The sequence below is a fragment of the Pseudorca crassidens genome, chromosome 14, assembly GCF_039906515.1.
Source record: "Pseudorca crassidens isolate mPseCra1 chromosome 14, mPseCra1.hap1, whole genome shotgun sequence".
Classification (NCBI taxonomy): domain Eukaryota; kingdom Metazoa; phylum Chordata; class Mammalia; order Artiodactyla; family Delphinidae; genus Pseudorca; species Pseudorca crassidens.
This window is the reverse complement of record NC_090309.1, coordinates 58,088,499-58,102,721: the sequence shown is the minus strand read 5'-3', so window position 1 is coordinate 58,102,721 and position 14,223 is coordinate 58,088,499. Positions and strand designations below refer to the sequence as shown.

Below are 14,223 nucleotides of genomic sequence, written 5' to 3'. Positions count from 1 at the left end.
CTCTGTCCATCCTATGCCAGTACCACAGTCTTGATTATTATAGCCTTGCAGTACGTTTTGAAATCGGGAAATGTGAGTCCTCCAACTTTGTTCTTTTTCAAAGCAGTTTTAGCTATTCAGGATCCCTTGAATTCTACATGAATTTTAAGATCAACGTGTCAATTTCTACAACGAAGCCAGCTGGCATTTTGATAAGGATTGTTTTTTCTCTTTATAGATCAATTTGGGAATGTCACTATTTTAACAGTTTAATAAGCCTTCCAATTTATGAACAGGAGATGTTTTACATTTATTTAGGTCTCCAGTTTTTTTCAAAGATGTTTTTAGGGTACAAATTTGCACATTTGTTAAATTACACCTAAGTATTTCATTTTTTTTGGTGCCATTTTAAATGAAATTGCATTTCCATTTCCAGAATATTCATTGCTGGTATATGTAAATACAACTACCTTTTATATATTGATCTTTTATCTTGCACCTTTGCTGACCTATTTTCTTAGTAATAGTTTTTTTAGTGGATTCCTCAGGGTTTTCTGCATACAAGATCATGTAATCTGCAAATATAGTTTTCTTCCTTTCCAGTCTGAATTGTTTTTTCTTTTTCTTGCCTAATTGTCCTGACTAGAACCTCCAGTATAATATTGAATAGAAATGGCAAGAGTGGTCATCCTGATCTTGTTCTCTATTTTAGAGGGAAAGCATTCAGCCTTTCACCATTAAGTATAATGTTAGTTGTGGGTTTTTCATAGATGCCCTTTATCCTATTGACAAATTTTCTTTCTGTTGTTGAGAATTTCTAATCATGAAAGAGTGTTGGGTTTTTCAGCTGCCTTTTCCAGTCTATTGAAATAACATGGTTTTTGTCCTTTATTAATATGGAGTATTACATTAATTGATTTTCAAATGTCTAATCAACCTTGTGTTCCAGACATAAATCCTACCTGGTCATGGCATAGAATTCTTTTTATATATTACTGGATTCAGTATGTTAGTATTTTGTTGAAGATTTTTTTCATCTATATTGTTGAGGTACATTGGTCTGTAGTTTTCTTGTGATGTCTTTGGTTTTGCCAGGGTAATACTGGCACTTCAATAAGGCTTTAAATAAGACCTGATATCTCCTAAACCGAAATGAAGCCTTAAAGCATACAAATGGATAAAAATTAGTATATACTGGTAATTGTTAATCATTAGTTATCGAAATTTTAGATTTGTTGAACCATTGACTATATAAGCCATTTAATTAATAAATTGCACTTAGGCATACCACACATTTTCAAATATAACATTCTCCCATTTTTTTAAATTTATGTTTCTTGATGGAATTTAAAGTTCTTCATGAAGCTCACAATACATGTGAACCTGAGCCGTTATGAATTTGAAAGTTTATAATCTCTGAATTATTGGTAAAATACATTCTGCTTGATTTTTCCAAGACCCCAATTAATCATCCTTTCCCTTTTTTAAATAAATATTTATATATGTATATATTAATTTATTTATTTTTTGGCTGCATTGGGTCTTCGTTGCTGCACATGGGCTTTCTCTAGTTGCGGCGAGCGGGGGCTACTCTTTGTTGCGGTGCGCGGGCTTCTCATTGCTTTGGCTTCTCTTATTGTGGAGCACGGGCTTCAGTAGCTGTGGCATGCGGGCTCTAGAGCACAGGCTCAGTAGTTGTGGTGCACGGGCTTAGTTGCCCCCTGGCATGTGGGATCTTCCCGGACCAGGGATCGAACCCGTGTCCCCTGCATTGGCAGGCAGATTCTCAACCACTGCGCCACCAGGGAAGTCCCTCCCTTCCTTTTTTTTGAAACTAGTTTCTCAAAAGAGAAACTTTAATCTTTATACCACTTGCAGGCCTTAGAGAAACCACAAATATATTTGCCATCCCATCAGGATGTCAGGTGTCAGCTCAGACAAAATTCCCCAAGCAGTTTGCACAGAACTTTACTCTTTTCCTCGTTGGACCCATTTCTATTTCTAAACCACTATTCTAATACACTATTTAAGAAAGGAGTTTTTGCCATAGTCATTTTATAGGCTGGTAAATGGAGGTGAGACACCCAGAGGTAGGGAAATCAATAGACTTGAAATGATGGTAGGGAGAATAAAAAGCAAAGATTAAAGTTCAAATTGTTTCAAAGAAAGAAATCCGTGGACTTGAGTCAGTATATAAAACATACTATATATAACCATACTGGAATGGAAAGGGGAGAGGGCAGACTGAGAGAGGTGACTTCAGAGGAGACCCCAAAGTTTCTGATCTATAGTGACAGCTTTGACAAGGAAGAGCAAGCTGGGAAAATGCACCTGGTGAGCAGAAAGGTAAAAAATTAGATTTAGTTTTCGATGTGGAATTACAGAACGTTAGACCTGGAGAGACTTAAGTGATCCAGCTCTACTCATCATTTTTTTTTGAATTTTTTATACAATTTTTAAAGGTTAGTTTTGATGATGACTGTAACCTTGGCAAACCAGCAATGTAGCTGACGTACTGTTACCAAATTCTACTGTTGACTAGAAAGGTTCTGAGTGTAAGAAATGCTCCTTTAGCTCAGAAGGGAGATGTTAAAGACATATTAGCACTAGCTGAGACTTTATTCTTAGACATAATTAAAAGAGAAAACTTCTAATTAGAAAAGAATAGCTTGTTTCCCTCTGTAATTTGATGTTGCTGAACTTGGCCCATCGGTACTCCAGAGCTCATTTCCCAGGGTGTACAGTGTCTTTGAACTCTATCAGCATGAATCTCCTTGAGTTCTGCCTTGTTATAATTCCAGTTCGGAGTCACTCTGTGCTCCTACAAGTTGTAAAGCACTAGATGCAGTGAGTGGCACAAAGAAATATTATATAAGACATGGTCTCTACCCCAAATAGCTTATAACCTAATTAGATACTACATAAAAAGATATAGAGCATGTCATATCAGTAGTTTACTTGCATAAACAGGCAGTAATGCTTGAAGATCAACAGAGAAATTACTGTGAGCCTGAGTGGTCAGAGAACACTTCACAGAGGAGGTGGAATTGGTCCTGCCTTGACAGAGTTCTGAGATTTTGAAGAAGCAGTGAAGAGTTAGGAGCTTATATCAAGCAGGAGGAATGGATTGAGCAAACACAAGAAACTATGAGGTAACTGGACTAGAACATTCCTAAAGGCCTCTTGATTGCTGAACAGTGGAATCCAAACTTGTTTAGCCTGGCCCTTAAAGCCCATTAAAAATCTTTCCCCTCACCATTCCAGCGAGAATGGTTAAGTCGTTGTCCTTCAGGTACACCTCAGCCCTTTTTGTAGTTTCTTACCTATCCCTCTCCACCTATTTATATCCCACCTCTCCTTGCCACATTTGATGTGATGAAATCCAAGACCACCCACATCCTCAGTGATTGCTCCCTGCTCTGAAACCTCATAATCCTTAACTTGTGTCATTCATTTTACTTTAAACTATTTACCACTTTATGAACTCACTCCGTCTCCCCGGTTGGGTTATAAACGCCAATTCTGCCTCCTTTGCTGACTTCTTTCTTCTCTAGATCCTGAATGTTAGTGTAGCTCAGGCAGAGAGAGCACTTTCCATGGGATCACACCCTTCCCTGGTGTGATGTAGTGAAAAGCCCAAGGGCTAGAAGCTCTATCCTGGCTCTGCCACTAACTAGTTGGTTGATGACTGGCCAAGTGTTTTGACATCATGGGATTTCAGTGTTCTTATTTGTAAAATAAGAGGGTTGAATTGGGCTTGAATTGGGCTTTTCTTTCCCCTGACTTTGACTTTATGTTTTTCCGATTATAAAAGCCACATTCCTATTCTTATAAGGAGAAGCTTCATAAAAGCAGTTGGGAAAAAGTTATAAACCTGCCACCCAGAGGATACACTTTATATTATGATGAATATTTTTTAACTCCTATTATGAACACATATATATTCATTTAGGGACTGTAAAGTATGATACTTTCCAGCTCTGAAATCTTATGATTCTCTTTTGCCACTAAAGAAATCAGTAAGTGTCTTTTTTAAAAAGTCATCTAGTTAATGGTGGTACTGTGTATGGGTACTTGACTCACAAGTCAGATTAGTTTAAATATATGGCCAAAGATTTCCCATCTCTGATGCTGAGCAATGACATTTAGAAAGATTCTTTAAGTCCTTTAGGCCCTATAGAGCCCCGTAATGATTGCAAATTACCTTAAAGCAGAAGCTTGGTTTCAATGTGTATAATCTAGACTAGAATGAGAATGCAGGTGAGCACAGTGAAAACTTAATATTTATTTCTAGAAAATTCCCTTTGCTAAAGGATTTGTAATCCTCTCCATACTTCTGTTAAGGATAGAGGTCCTGAGCCAGAAAGTCTTTTCTGAAGGTAGAACGTAATTCATGCAGTGAAAAGGGTGGGAGCTTTAAAATTATTGCTGGGGATCCATATGGAAGTTGTATACTTTTAACAGCAAAGTTATTATTACTAAAAATTCCTTGCCAAAAGTGGAAGAATTAATCTCTGATATGTAATTAAAGAAATAGAAAAAGTAGGTAGGGTTTTGTTGTTGGTTTTTTTTTTTCTTTTTTGAGAGCTGCCATCTCTAACCAGTAAATGACTCAGAGTTTTAGGTTTCTACATGTTATACCAACAGACATTCTGGGTTTTTTCATTACTTTTTTTTGGCTGACTGTGCGGTGTGCAGGATCTTAGTTCCCCAACCAAGGATTGAACCCGTGCCCCCTGCAGTGGACGCACAGAGTCCTAACCACTGGACCTCCAGGGAATTCCTTTTTTTATTACTTTTAAAGGGAGTTTTCAAAGAGATAAAATTGTTTGCAGTTTCCATAGGAAGATTAAACTGAACTGGAAATAGTATCAGTTGAGGCTTCTCCAAAATAAAAATTGGTGATTTTAAATGCCTAAGAAAGTATAGTAAAGTTTCTATAAACTCATTAAAAACTTGAAACCTCATACCTACAGAGCGGTGCTGTGTCTCATTGTTCTTTAGGTATGTCTGTTCAGTCCAAGTTGGAATATTTTGTTTCCTTACTCTGAAAAGGTGGTTCACTTGGCATCAGCTTTGGCATTTCTTGGCTCTAGGAGTTCCATGGTGGCAGCCATAAAAATTGATTAATGAATTACATTCTCAGAAGAAACCTATAATCTGTGGATGCTGTCCAGTTGCAATAAGATATGTTCTTCATGCACCTTTTGAAGTGGAAATGATCAAACATTCAGCGCAGGGTTTCAAAGTGCCAATTTCCTGCTAATAATTGGCTTTTAATAAACTCAGGTATTCACAGATAGAAGCTATTTCTCTTACCTGAGTAGAAGACAGAATTTATGAATTAGGTTAGCTACGTAGAAGTTTCAACCCATAACTCACAAATTACTAATTCATTCATGAACATGTTTAATTAGAAAGGGATTTCAGTGATAGGTGAAGAGTCAGGATCCTTTAGTTTTTTATCTTCTACCTTGAATATACGAAGGCATGTTAAGCAACATCACTATTCTTTTTTTTTAATTCTTTTAAGCCCTTTACTGTCTCCTAAAATTTCTCTTTTATTTATTTATTTATTTATTTTTGGCTGTGTTGGGTCTTCGTTGCGGCGAGCGGGGGCTACTCTGCATTGCGGTGCGCAGGCTTCTCATTGTGGTGGCTTCTCTTGTTGTGGAGCACGGGCTCTAGGTGCACAGGCTTCAGTAGTTGTATCGCGTGGGCCAATAGTTGTGGCTCATGGACTTAGTTGCTCCGCGGCATGTGGGATCTTCCCGGACCAGGGCTCGAACCCGTGTCCCCTGCATTGGCAGGTGAATTCTTAACCACTGCGCCACCAGGGAAGCCCTAATACTTCTTTTTATCTGAAGGCATAGTGGTCTCTGTCCAGATATTATTTATAATGCTTCCAAATTAAAAGGAACTGTCGTTATGATTGCTGTTACTGAATTTAGTGGTGGAATTTTTCCATCTGAATAATTAGAAACAAAACTTGCTGCTCTTTTGTCCCATCCAGTTCCATGAGATTAAGACAGTGATTTTAATTTTCTGCTCCTGTTCCATTGTTGCCACCCCAACCACTTCTTCCTACACACTGCACTGCTGCCACATAATTCTTGCTAAACCTTTGCATTTGTCAGGTTCGAGACTTATCTTCTATTTGTTCATTTGTACATTCTATAAATATTTATTTTAGTGCCTGCTCTGAGCCAGGCAGTGCTCACCTCCAAACTCCTCCAACTAACTGTGTGTGCTGTCCATAACCTGCCCTCCTCTCCCTTATCTATCCTTTAGTTGTCCTTCCTAATTCCCAGTCTTTGCTTTGTACCCAGTATCTCACCATGCTCTTCTGAAGTACCATCTCTTCCTTCAGGTGCTCTTAGAACAGGGTTTGATAAGAGTCACTTATTCTGTAGTTGGATTTAAGTCATTGTTTTACCTGTCCAGAGGCTTTTTACATTTTGACTTTTCCTGTAAATGTGAATGAAGACGTGTTTTTCAAAGAACTTAGAGCTTGCATGTGCAGGGGGTACTGGAGAGGAGGAGTGCCCCCTGCTGGTCCCTTTGAACTCTCACCAAATGAATGGCCCTCTGCCTTTCCCTCCCACCATCATACTGTCCATGCTCCTTCCCACCTCCATGGCAGTGCAGCTGTCACTCCTCCTGCCTCAACTGCCTCTACTTCTTTCCCTCAACATTCAGCTCAACTCATATTCTACATCCTCCCCGAAGGTTTTTCTCTGTCTGCTATTCATTTCCCTTCTGTGAGTTCTTCTGCTGTATGTAGTCACCATCGGTGAGATTGGCGCTTAATCGTTGTTTTAATTGGCTCATTTCCTTTTTCCTGGCTCTAGTGTAATCTTCAAGGACACTGATAATCCTGTCATTTTCTATTTGGACAGTGCCTCGAAAAGAGACATCATTGGCATTCAGTGAATACCTAAATAGAAATGAGAACATGCCTAGGCCCGTATAAGTATATTTATATTGTATCTCGCAACATTTTGCACTCATCCTTTGTTAGAAAAGGGAAACATGTCCAGCTTAAGGGCATTATTAGAATTTCTTTTTCTTTTAAAAGGAAGAAAAAGTCAGCAACCTTTTTTTTTTCTATAAATGCTATAATATCTGAGAAAATTTTTGATTTTTTACTTCTTAACAGGTGGTTTGTTCTGGATGCAGAAACCAGAGATCTAGTTTCTATCCACACAGACGGGAATGAACAGCTCTCTGTGATGCGCTACTCATTAGGTAGGCAGATTTACTCCCACTCCTGGCATTTACAGCATTTCTCTGTAATTGCATATTTTCACTTCCAGTAAAGCTGACTACTTTTTTCTCTACTCTCTAGAGTTGTTAAGTATTGAATATGTTTCCCCCAACATTAGATTAAATTCTGCTGCAGGAAACTGCAAAAGATCTGCTAAAGTTAAACAACATTCTAAATCATCAAGCAAACATAAATTTAGAACAAACTGTTACAACTGCATTTGCAATTGAAAACAGAATACAGTGCAATCAAATCCCATTTTTTTGGAACTACAAATACTTAGAATTTTGAATAGGTACTGTATTAGGCTGAATGTTAATCTATTTAGCAACCTTTTCTTTGTATATAAGATAATAGAAAATAAATTATAATAATATTCAAAATATACAAATTTTATAGGCCCTTCAAGTTCTTTAAAATCTAGTTTGATTTTTACTGGTTACATAGTAATGATTGGTCTGTTAATTAGATAAAGTACTCAGCAACTCATGAATTTGATCAATTCGTTTAGCTACTTTGAATACTTCTTTTCATACTTCATTCAAAATGTTAATTAAGTTTCCATGATAGTCGGTTCCTTTTTCCCGCTATTAATATGGTTTTGATCCACATAATTCTTCCCTGGAGTTAGTTCGAGTGACATTTTCTTATATTCAAAAATATATTCCAGTAGTTGTTGGGTCAGTGTGGAGTCCAAATGATCTTTTTGATTTCTTCTGAGTCATTTCAGAGGAAGCTCAGAATGCTATTCTCTGTGTTGAACAAGGAAGGAAAAGTATTTGCTTCAAGCTCTAAGCTTGGCAAGAGTTGTCTTGAAGCAGAAAAGGTTTTCTGTCTTGGTTTGGCTTTTTTCAATGCTGTAATAGCAAATAACTACTGCAGATGTAGCATTTAAAACCCAAAGATCAAATGGACTTTATTGACCATCTGTTACGTGGTGAGTACAATGGTCCTTTGTGAGAGAATATGGTCCTTTCCCAAGAGAATGGACCCTGTAGTTGGAGAGATCACATGTCCTCAGCTGAAATGAGCAATTGTACACTCAGCTTGCCATATGAATACTGTATACTTAGACCCATAAAAGTAGGTTAACCTCCCTGGGGCCAGTCTGTCGCTAACTAGAAGGAGATGAGACTAAGGGAAGAGTCCAAGGCCCGTGAGCATTTCCAAGAAGGGATTGTGTACTCAACCAGATGACCATTTGGTTTTCAAGTATGTTTAGTGATGGAAGGAGTCATTCATTAAACACCAAAGAATAGTTAAGTTGATGAGATTTAACAACATTTGTAAAATACCATTTGGTGTAGGTCCAGTAAAGTGACAGTAAATAAACCTATCAGTGTATTTCTATATTCAACATTTTTTCCTGTTTCATTCCAGATGGCACCTTCCTGGCTGTGGGGTCTCATGACAACTTTATTTACCTCTATGTAGTCTCAGAAAATGGAAGAAAGTATAGCAGACATGGAAAGTGCACTGTAAGTAGTGAAGTCAATCTATAAAATTGTTGGAAAATTTTATTTCTGTAAAAAGAGAGTTAAATGTTTACATTGATGTATCACCTTTAAACTTAGCAGATTTAAAATTTAATCTCTATCTTTGAAACTGAAATTACCTGACAGTAGAATCTTGCAGTTCCCTGTATGCTCTAGAAAGGTTTCTCCTTTGATGAGAGTTTAATATTGTTACCTCTCTCTCTCTGACTACTAGTTTTAATGCAGTTTCTTAAATCAAAGCTATTTTCTTAGGAAATCCTTAGAAAACAATGCTTTTTTAAAATGGAGTGAGTCAGAAATGGAAGGGTATCTCTAACATTTTAATCTCAATGTCCCATGATCCTGCCCATCCTTGACACTCTGCAATTTCCTAGGTGACCTCTCTAGCACTAAACATAATTTATATGGAGGTTTGTCTGTATTAAGAGAATTAATAGAAGCATATTTCCTTTAATTTACTGCATTTCTGATTGATTAGTTTATCATTTTAAGATGAAGATTAGATTCAATTCTAGACATAGTACTTATCTTATGGCAGGCAGTCTGCTAACTAGGGGAATGTTCTAGGCCCTGGGGATTTGCATAAGATTTGCTCATGGTCCTCAAAAAGTACGCATTCAAGCTGAGAACAGGATGAGAGAGGCAGGAAGTATAGCATAGTGGCTAAAGGGCATGAACTTGGGATCAGACTACCTGGATTTTAACTCTTGTTTCACCACCCACAAATGTGACCTTGGGCAAGTTATTTAAACCTTCTACTTCAGTCTTCTAATCTGTAAAGTGAAGATAGTAGTACTTTCTACTTCACTGGATTAAAACAAGTTAAGGCATATAAAATACTTACAATAGTGCTTGGCAAATAAAAAGTACTCAGTATATGTTAACTATGAATTTATAGAAAATGAGGTAGTTGGTATCTATGTTACCAGTCAATTTAGGATTAGCAAATTACTTGATGAATTAGTGGCACAGATCCTTTAACAGTCTTTTTTTTTTAATATTTATTTTATTTTTTATGGCTGCGTCAGGTCTTGGTTGCAGTGCGCGGGCTTCTCTCTAGTTGCGGTACGCGGGCTTCTCTCTAGTTGTGGCACGTGGGCTCTGTAGTTACGGCACATGGGCTCTGTAGTTGTGGTACATGAGCTTAGTTGCCCCGCAGCCTGTGAGATCTTAGTTCCCCTACCAGGGATTGAACCAGCATCCCCTGCATTGGAAGATGGATTCTTAACCACTGGACTACCAGGGAAATCCCCCTTTAACAGTCTTTATCACAAAAGAGTTTTAGGGGAATGAATAAAAGAATGAATTTTTAAAAGTATATACAAAAGTAAAACCCAGGCCATTTTCTATTCAGAGAAGAGACTTACTGCTTTTTTTTTGTTTATTTGCTTTTTGCTTTTTTGGGGGGGGGATGGGGCATATTTTGTACCATGTGCTAAAACCAGCCTATAAACTGATCTACAAGCAACTTTATAGTTTTATAATTTATCCAAAATATTTTCATTTACTTCGACAAAAATTATGAATCAATATCCATTAATTTATTTAAATACATCTTTTAATCGATTTATTATCTTAATACTTGGGAATAGTAGTATAATAGTGCCTCATTGTACAGCATGATCAAATGAAATATTCCACTGAAAGGAATTTTCAGATTACTTAAGTTTACCCTACCAGGCACCAAATTTTTCTTAATTATTTTTTACCCCAACCTTTTAAAAAAGTCCATGTCTTAATAAACAGAGTATTATCAAATATAATTTAATCTTGTGGAATCATAAAATTTTACAGGTCGCACTATAGCACTTAACTTAGATCTCATTTTACGGATGAAGAAACTGAGTTTCGGAGAAGATAAATGGCTTGTCCTTGGTCACATCTTGACATAGTGGCAGATCTGGGTCCTGAACCCTGTTCTCCTCTTAGTAGAGCAGACTTTCCAAGGTACAAAAAGGCCTCAGATTTTTCAGTGTGTATATCAGTGTACTGTGCTTTCAGAGTACAGCAACTGATGCAGAAAGGAAAGAGCAGTGTTGGACACGGGATAATGAGACGACCTTGGAAGTGTTGAGAACTGCCAAGTTTATCAATTGCATGACACTTTGCCCTCTCCAGTTAGGCAGCTTTTATCTTTAGAGCATATGAAGTATTATTTTGAAATATCTTCAGGAACTGTTAAAGCTTATAGTACTCTTTGAGGCTATAATGAAAGGCTCAGCCACTCTGCTTTTCTAATTATCTTCTGTTCTGTGCTTTGCTTCCAGCTCTCACTTCTTGCTGTCTGCTTCCACCAGCTGGTCTTATAGTCTCATATTAACTCCTTTTATCTGTTGTCTGCTATGATACAGGACAGAAAAAACTGGGTTAATGCTGGCTCTGCTGCTTACTAGTTTGCAACTTTAGGCAAGTTAACTTCTCTGAGTCTTAATTTTATTATCTTAAAACTGGAGATTTTAATAGTTCCTACTTCCATAGGATTGTTGTAAAGATTAAAATGTGGCAACTAGACCTACTCTCAGAGTTCCAAATACAAATGCTGTTTTCTCTTTTGTTTCCAATATTTCCTGTTACTAGTTAACATTAAAGTGACCCTATAGCTTCAGAAACATACTGGGCTTAGAACTTTAGGAAGTGTCCCTCTAATAAATTGTAACCAAGCAGTTGAAACTGTCCCTGAGTGCCAACATAATAGCTCTGTGTTTGACTCCAGTTCCTGTATACCTTTAACACTGCTACTCAAAGATCTTAGCCCAGGAGATGGAGTGTAATGAAGTTGTAGTGATATACTAAAAAAGCATTACAGAGTCTGTTAGAATACGCAAGAAGTGCTGGTAAAATAAGTGTTTTTTGGTCAGGATTTTGGTGAATGAAAATATATATAAGAAAGAGAAGAGTAAAAGACTTTTAAAACTGTCTACCTAGAAATCTCCAAGAAAATTACCCATAAAACTAATGCAGTACGTATTTCAATATTACCGTAACAGTTAGGAATTATATTGCAATACTTGGTGGCTTCAACAAATGAGGGATGTGTTCCTATTTAAAAGAAGTCATCAGGGACTCAGGGTCCTTCTTTCTTTCTACTCCATCATCCTCAATAAGGTGCTGCTGGAATTCCAGTCATCCCATCTTAGTTCTAGGGGGACAGAGCAAGGGGGAAAAAGACACTCTTCCTCCTAAGTCGATTTTTAAAGTTTTCCTGGAAGCCCCACTCAGTGACTTCTGCCACCCATAGCTGCAAAAGAGATTAGGAAATAACAGTGTTTTAGCTGGGCACTTAAGAGCATGTGGAATGGATAAACTATGCTCTACAAATCTACAGTCTAAAGATTGGATTGGACAGGCTACACTCTACAGCCCGCACTCTAAAGGTCAGCTTTCTCTCACACCAGCAAAGCACGTCAAAAATGTGATGGGAAAAAAATCCTAATTGCAGTAGTAACAAAAACTGTGATGCTTTGAGAATAGACCTAGCAAGAAAAGCACAGGAAGCTATGTGAAACATGGCTGAAACACAAACTAAGAAATGAAAAAATAGACATATTTCTAGAAGAAAAGACTTCATAAACATGTCTGTTCTCTACAAACTATTCTCTAAATTTGATGCACAATATTTATGAGCTTGATAAAATGGTTCTAAAGTTCATCTGAAATTTTCCTCATACCACGAAACTATCACAGTTGGCTGGGAATAGGCAGATAGACTAATGGAACAGAAAAGAGAGTCCAAAAGCAAATCTCTGTTTATGTGGAAGTTTAGGTATTTCAAATCAGTAGAGAGACAGTGGACTCTTCTCAGCCTGCATCACAGCTACTAACCACAACTTTGTTTACGAAATTAAATACAATTCAGTTTCCTGGGAGCACTGGCCACATTTTGAGTACTCAGAAGCCACAGGTGGCTAGTTACTTCTGCATTGGACTGTGCAGATACACAGTTTCATCACTGCAGAAAGGTCCATTGGATGTCACTACCCTAGAGGGTGAGGGGACACCTGGATACCTACTTAGGAAAAAAGTTAGTCCCCTAACTGAAGGCCTCTGGTACTTGTTTGAAAACTCCTCAGGTAATATTAATATACAGCCACGGTTGCAAACCACTGATGCAGATGACAACCTTCCATGTGATTAACAAAGATTCAGCTGAGATATTTCTTATTTTTCCAGAGTTATTCTTAGGCACCATCACTTGTGATTGTTATTGTGGTTACACCATTCAGCTGCTTAAAGGCAGTGATGAAAGTATCAGCTTAAGAGTACTCTGTTTCTGTTCAGCGAGGTGTACTTTTTGCTCCCAACTGTGTCTGTGCCTGTGGGGTGACGTTTGAGGGTGTTTTCCCCCAAGTCTTGTATGTGCCTTGCGTGGCCTAAGAGTTGGGTGAGACAAGGGTCCTCTGAGGTGGTCTGGGAAGGCAGCACCATAGACTCCCGACAGACAGTTGCATCTACTCTTTTCTTTGCTTCTTTATTGGACTCCACATCAGCGAAAAAATACTCACTTCGTTTTCCAATATAAATTGATAACTTTCCCGAAGGTCTTTTCTAAATTTGGGGGCTTTTCCTGCTCGAGTTCTCTTTGAGAATCCTTTATATTGACTTACCATCTAAATATGCTGTGTCCAACACAGATGTGAATTACACGCATGTTATGTATCCACACGTTGCCTTTGATGCTTTTCTAAATAATACTATTAAAGTATTTTCACAAAGGTTCAAACACTTTGACATGATTAATCTGGTTAAATCCTTCATTCATGTAGCACCAGTTTTCTTATCTTAGAAGCCTGGCTTCTCTGGATTCCAGAGCCAGGCATCAGATCCATGAACACTATGGAAAAGATCTGTGTGAACCCCACCCTCCTGCCATATTCAGAAAATACCCAAGAACCACATGTGTCTTTCTGGCATTGAAATTGATTTCTTGTTAAGTTGGGAGGTCTCCCACATGCCTCGCAAGTGACTCCCAACCTGTTTGCTGACATACCAGCTAATCTCCAGGGACTTCAGGAAGCTTCACAGGTCTCAAGTTCACATAATTTAAATTCATTTAAATGTATAAATGTGGGTATTTGCCATGCAGCACTTTTGTGGAGATATAGCTCCAGAGAGGTTTTAGGTTATGTCATTTGGCTTCAGAAGGCTACTGGAATAATTAAAATACTTTGTGAAAATCATTGAAAACTACACCTAAGGTATTTTGAATTTATGAACTTTAAAAATAAAAACCATGGGCTTCCTTGGTGACGCAGTGGTTGAGAGTCCACCTGCCGATGCAGGGGACACGGGTTCGTGCCCCGGTCTGGGAAGATCCCACATGCCGCGGAGCGGCTGGGCCCGTGAGCCATGGCCGCTGAGCCTGCGCGTCCGGAGCCTGTGCTCCGCAACGGGAGAGGCCACAGCGGTGAGAGGCCCGCGTACCGCAAAAAAAATAAAATAAAAACCATGTGAGCAGAAAGCTAGTAATTCAAAATGTACAAT

The 14,223-nt window shown here is 38.1% G+C and overlaps 1 protein-coding gene across 3 annotated transcripts in view; it reads left to right on the top strand.

The window, feature by feature from the left end:
- The window catches only part of EML4 (EMAP like 4), a 152,996-nt gene that overhangs the window by 130,438 nt on the left and 8,335 nt on the right, over window positions 1-14,223 (top strand). For all 3 annotated transcript variants that reach the window (XM_067703140.1, XM_067703139.1, XM_067703138.1), the window contains 2 exons: window positions 7,139-7,227; window positions 8,627-8,724. In XM_067703140.1, coding sequence (XP_067559241.1) covers window positions 7,139-7,227; window positions 8,627-8,724 — 187 coding nt within the window. The remainder of the gene's footprint in view (window positions 1-7,138; window positions 7,228-8,626; window positions 8,725-14,223) is intronic.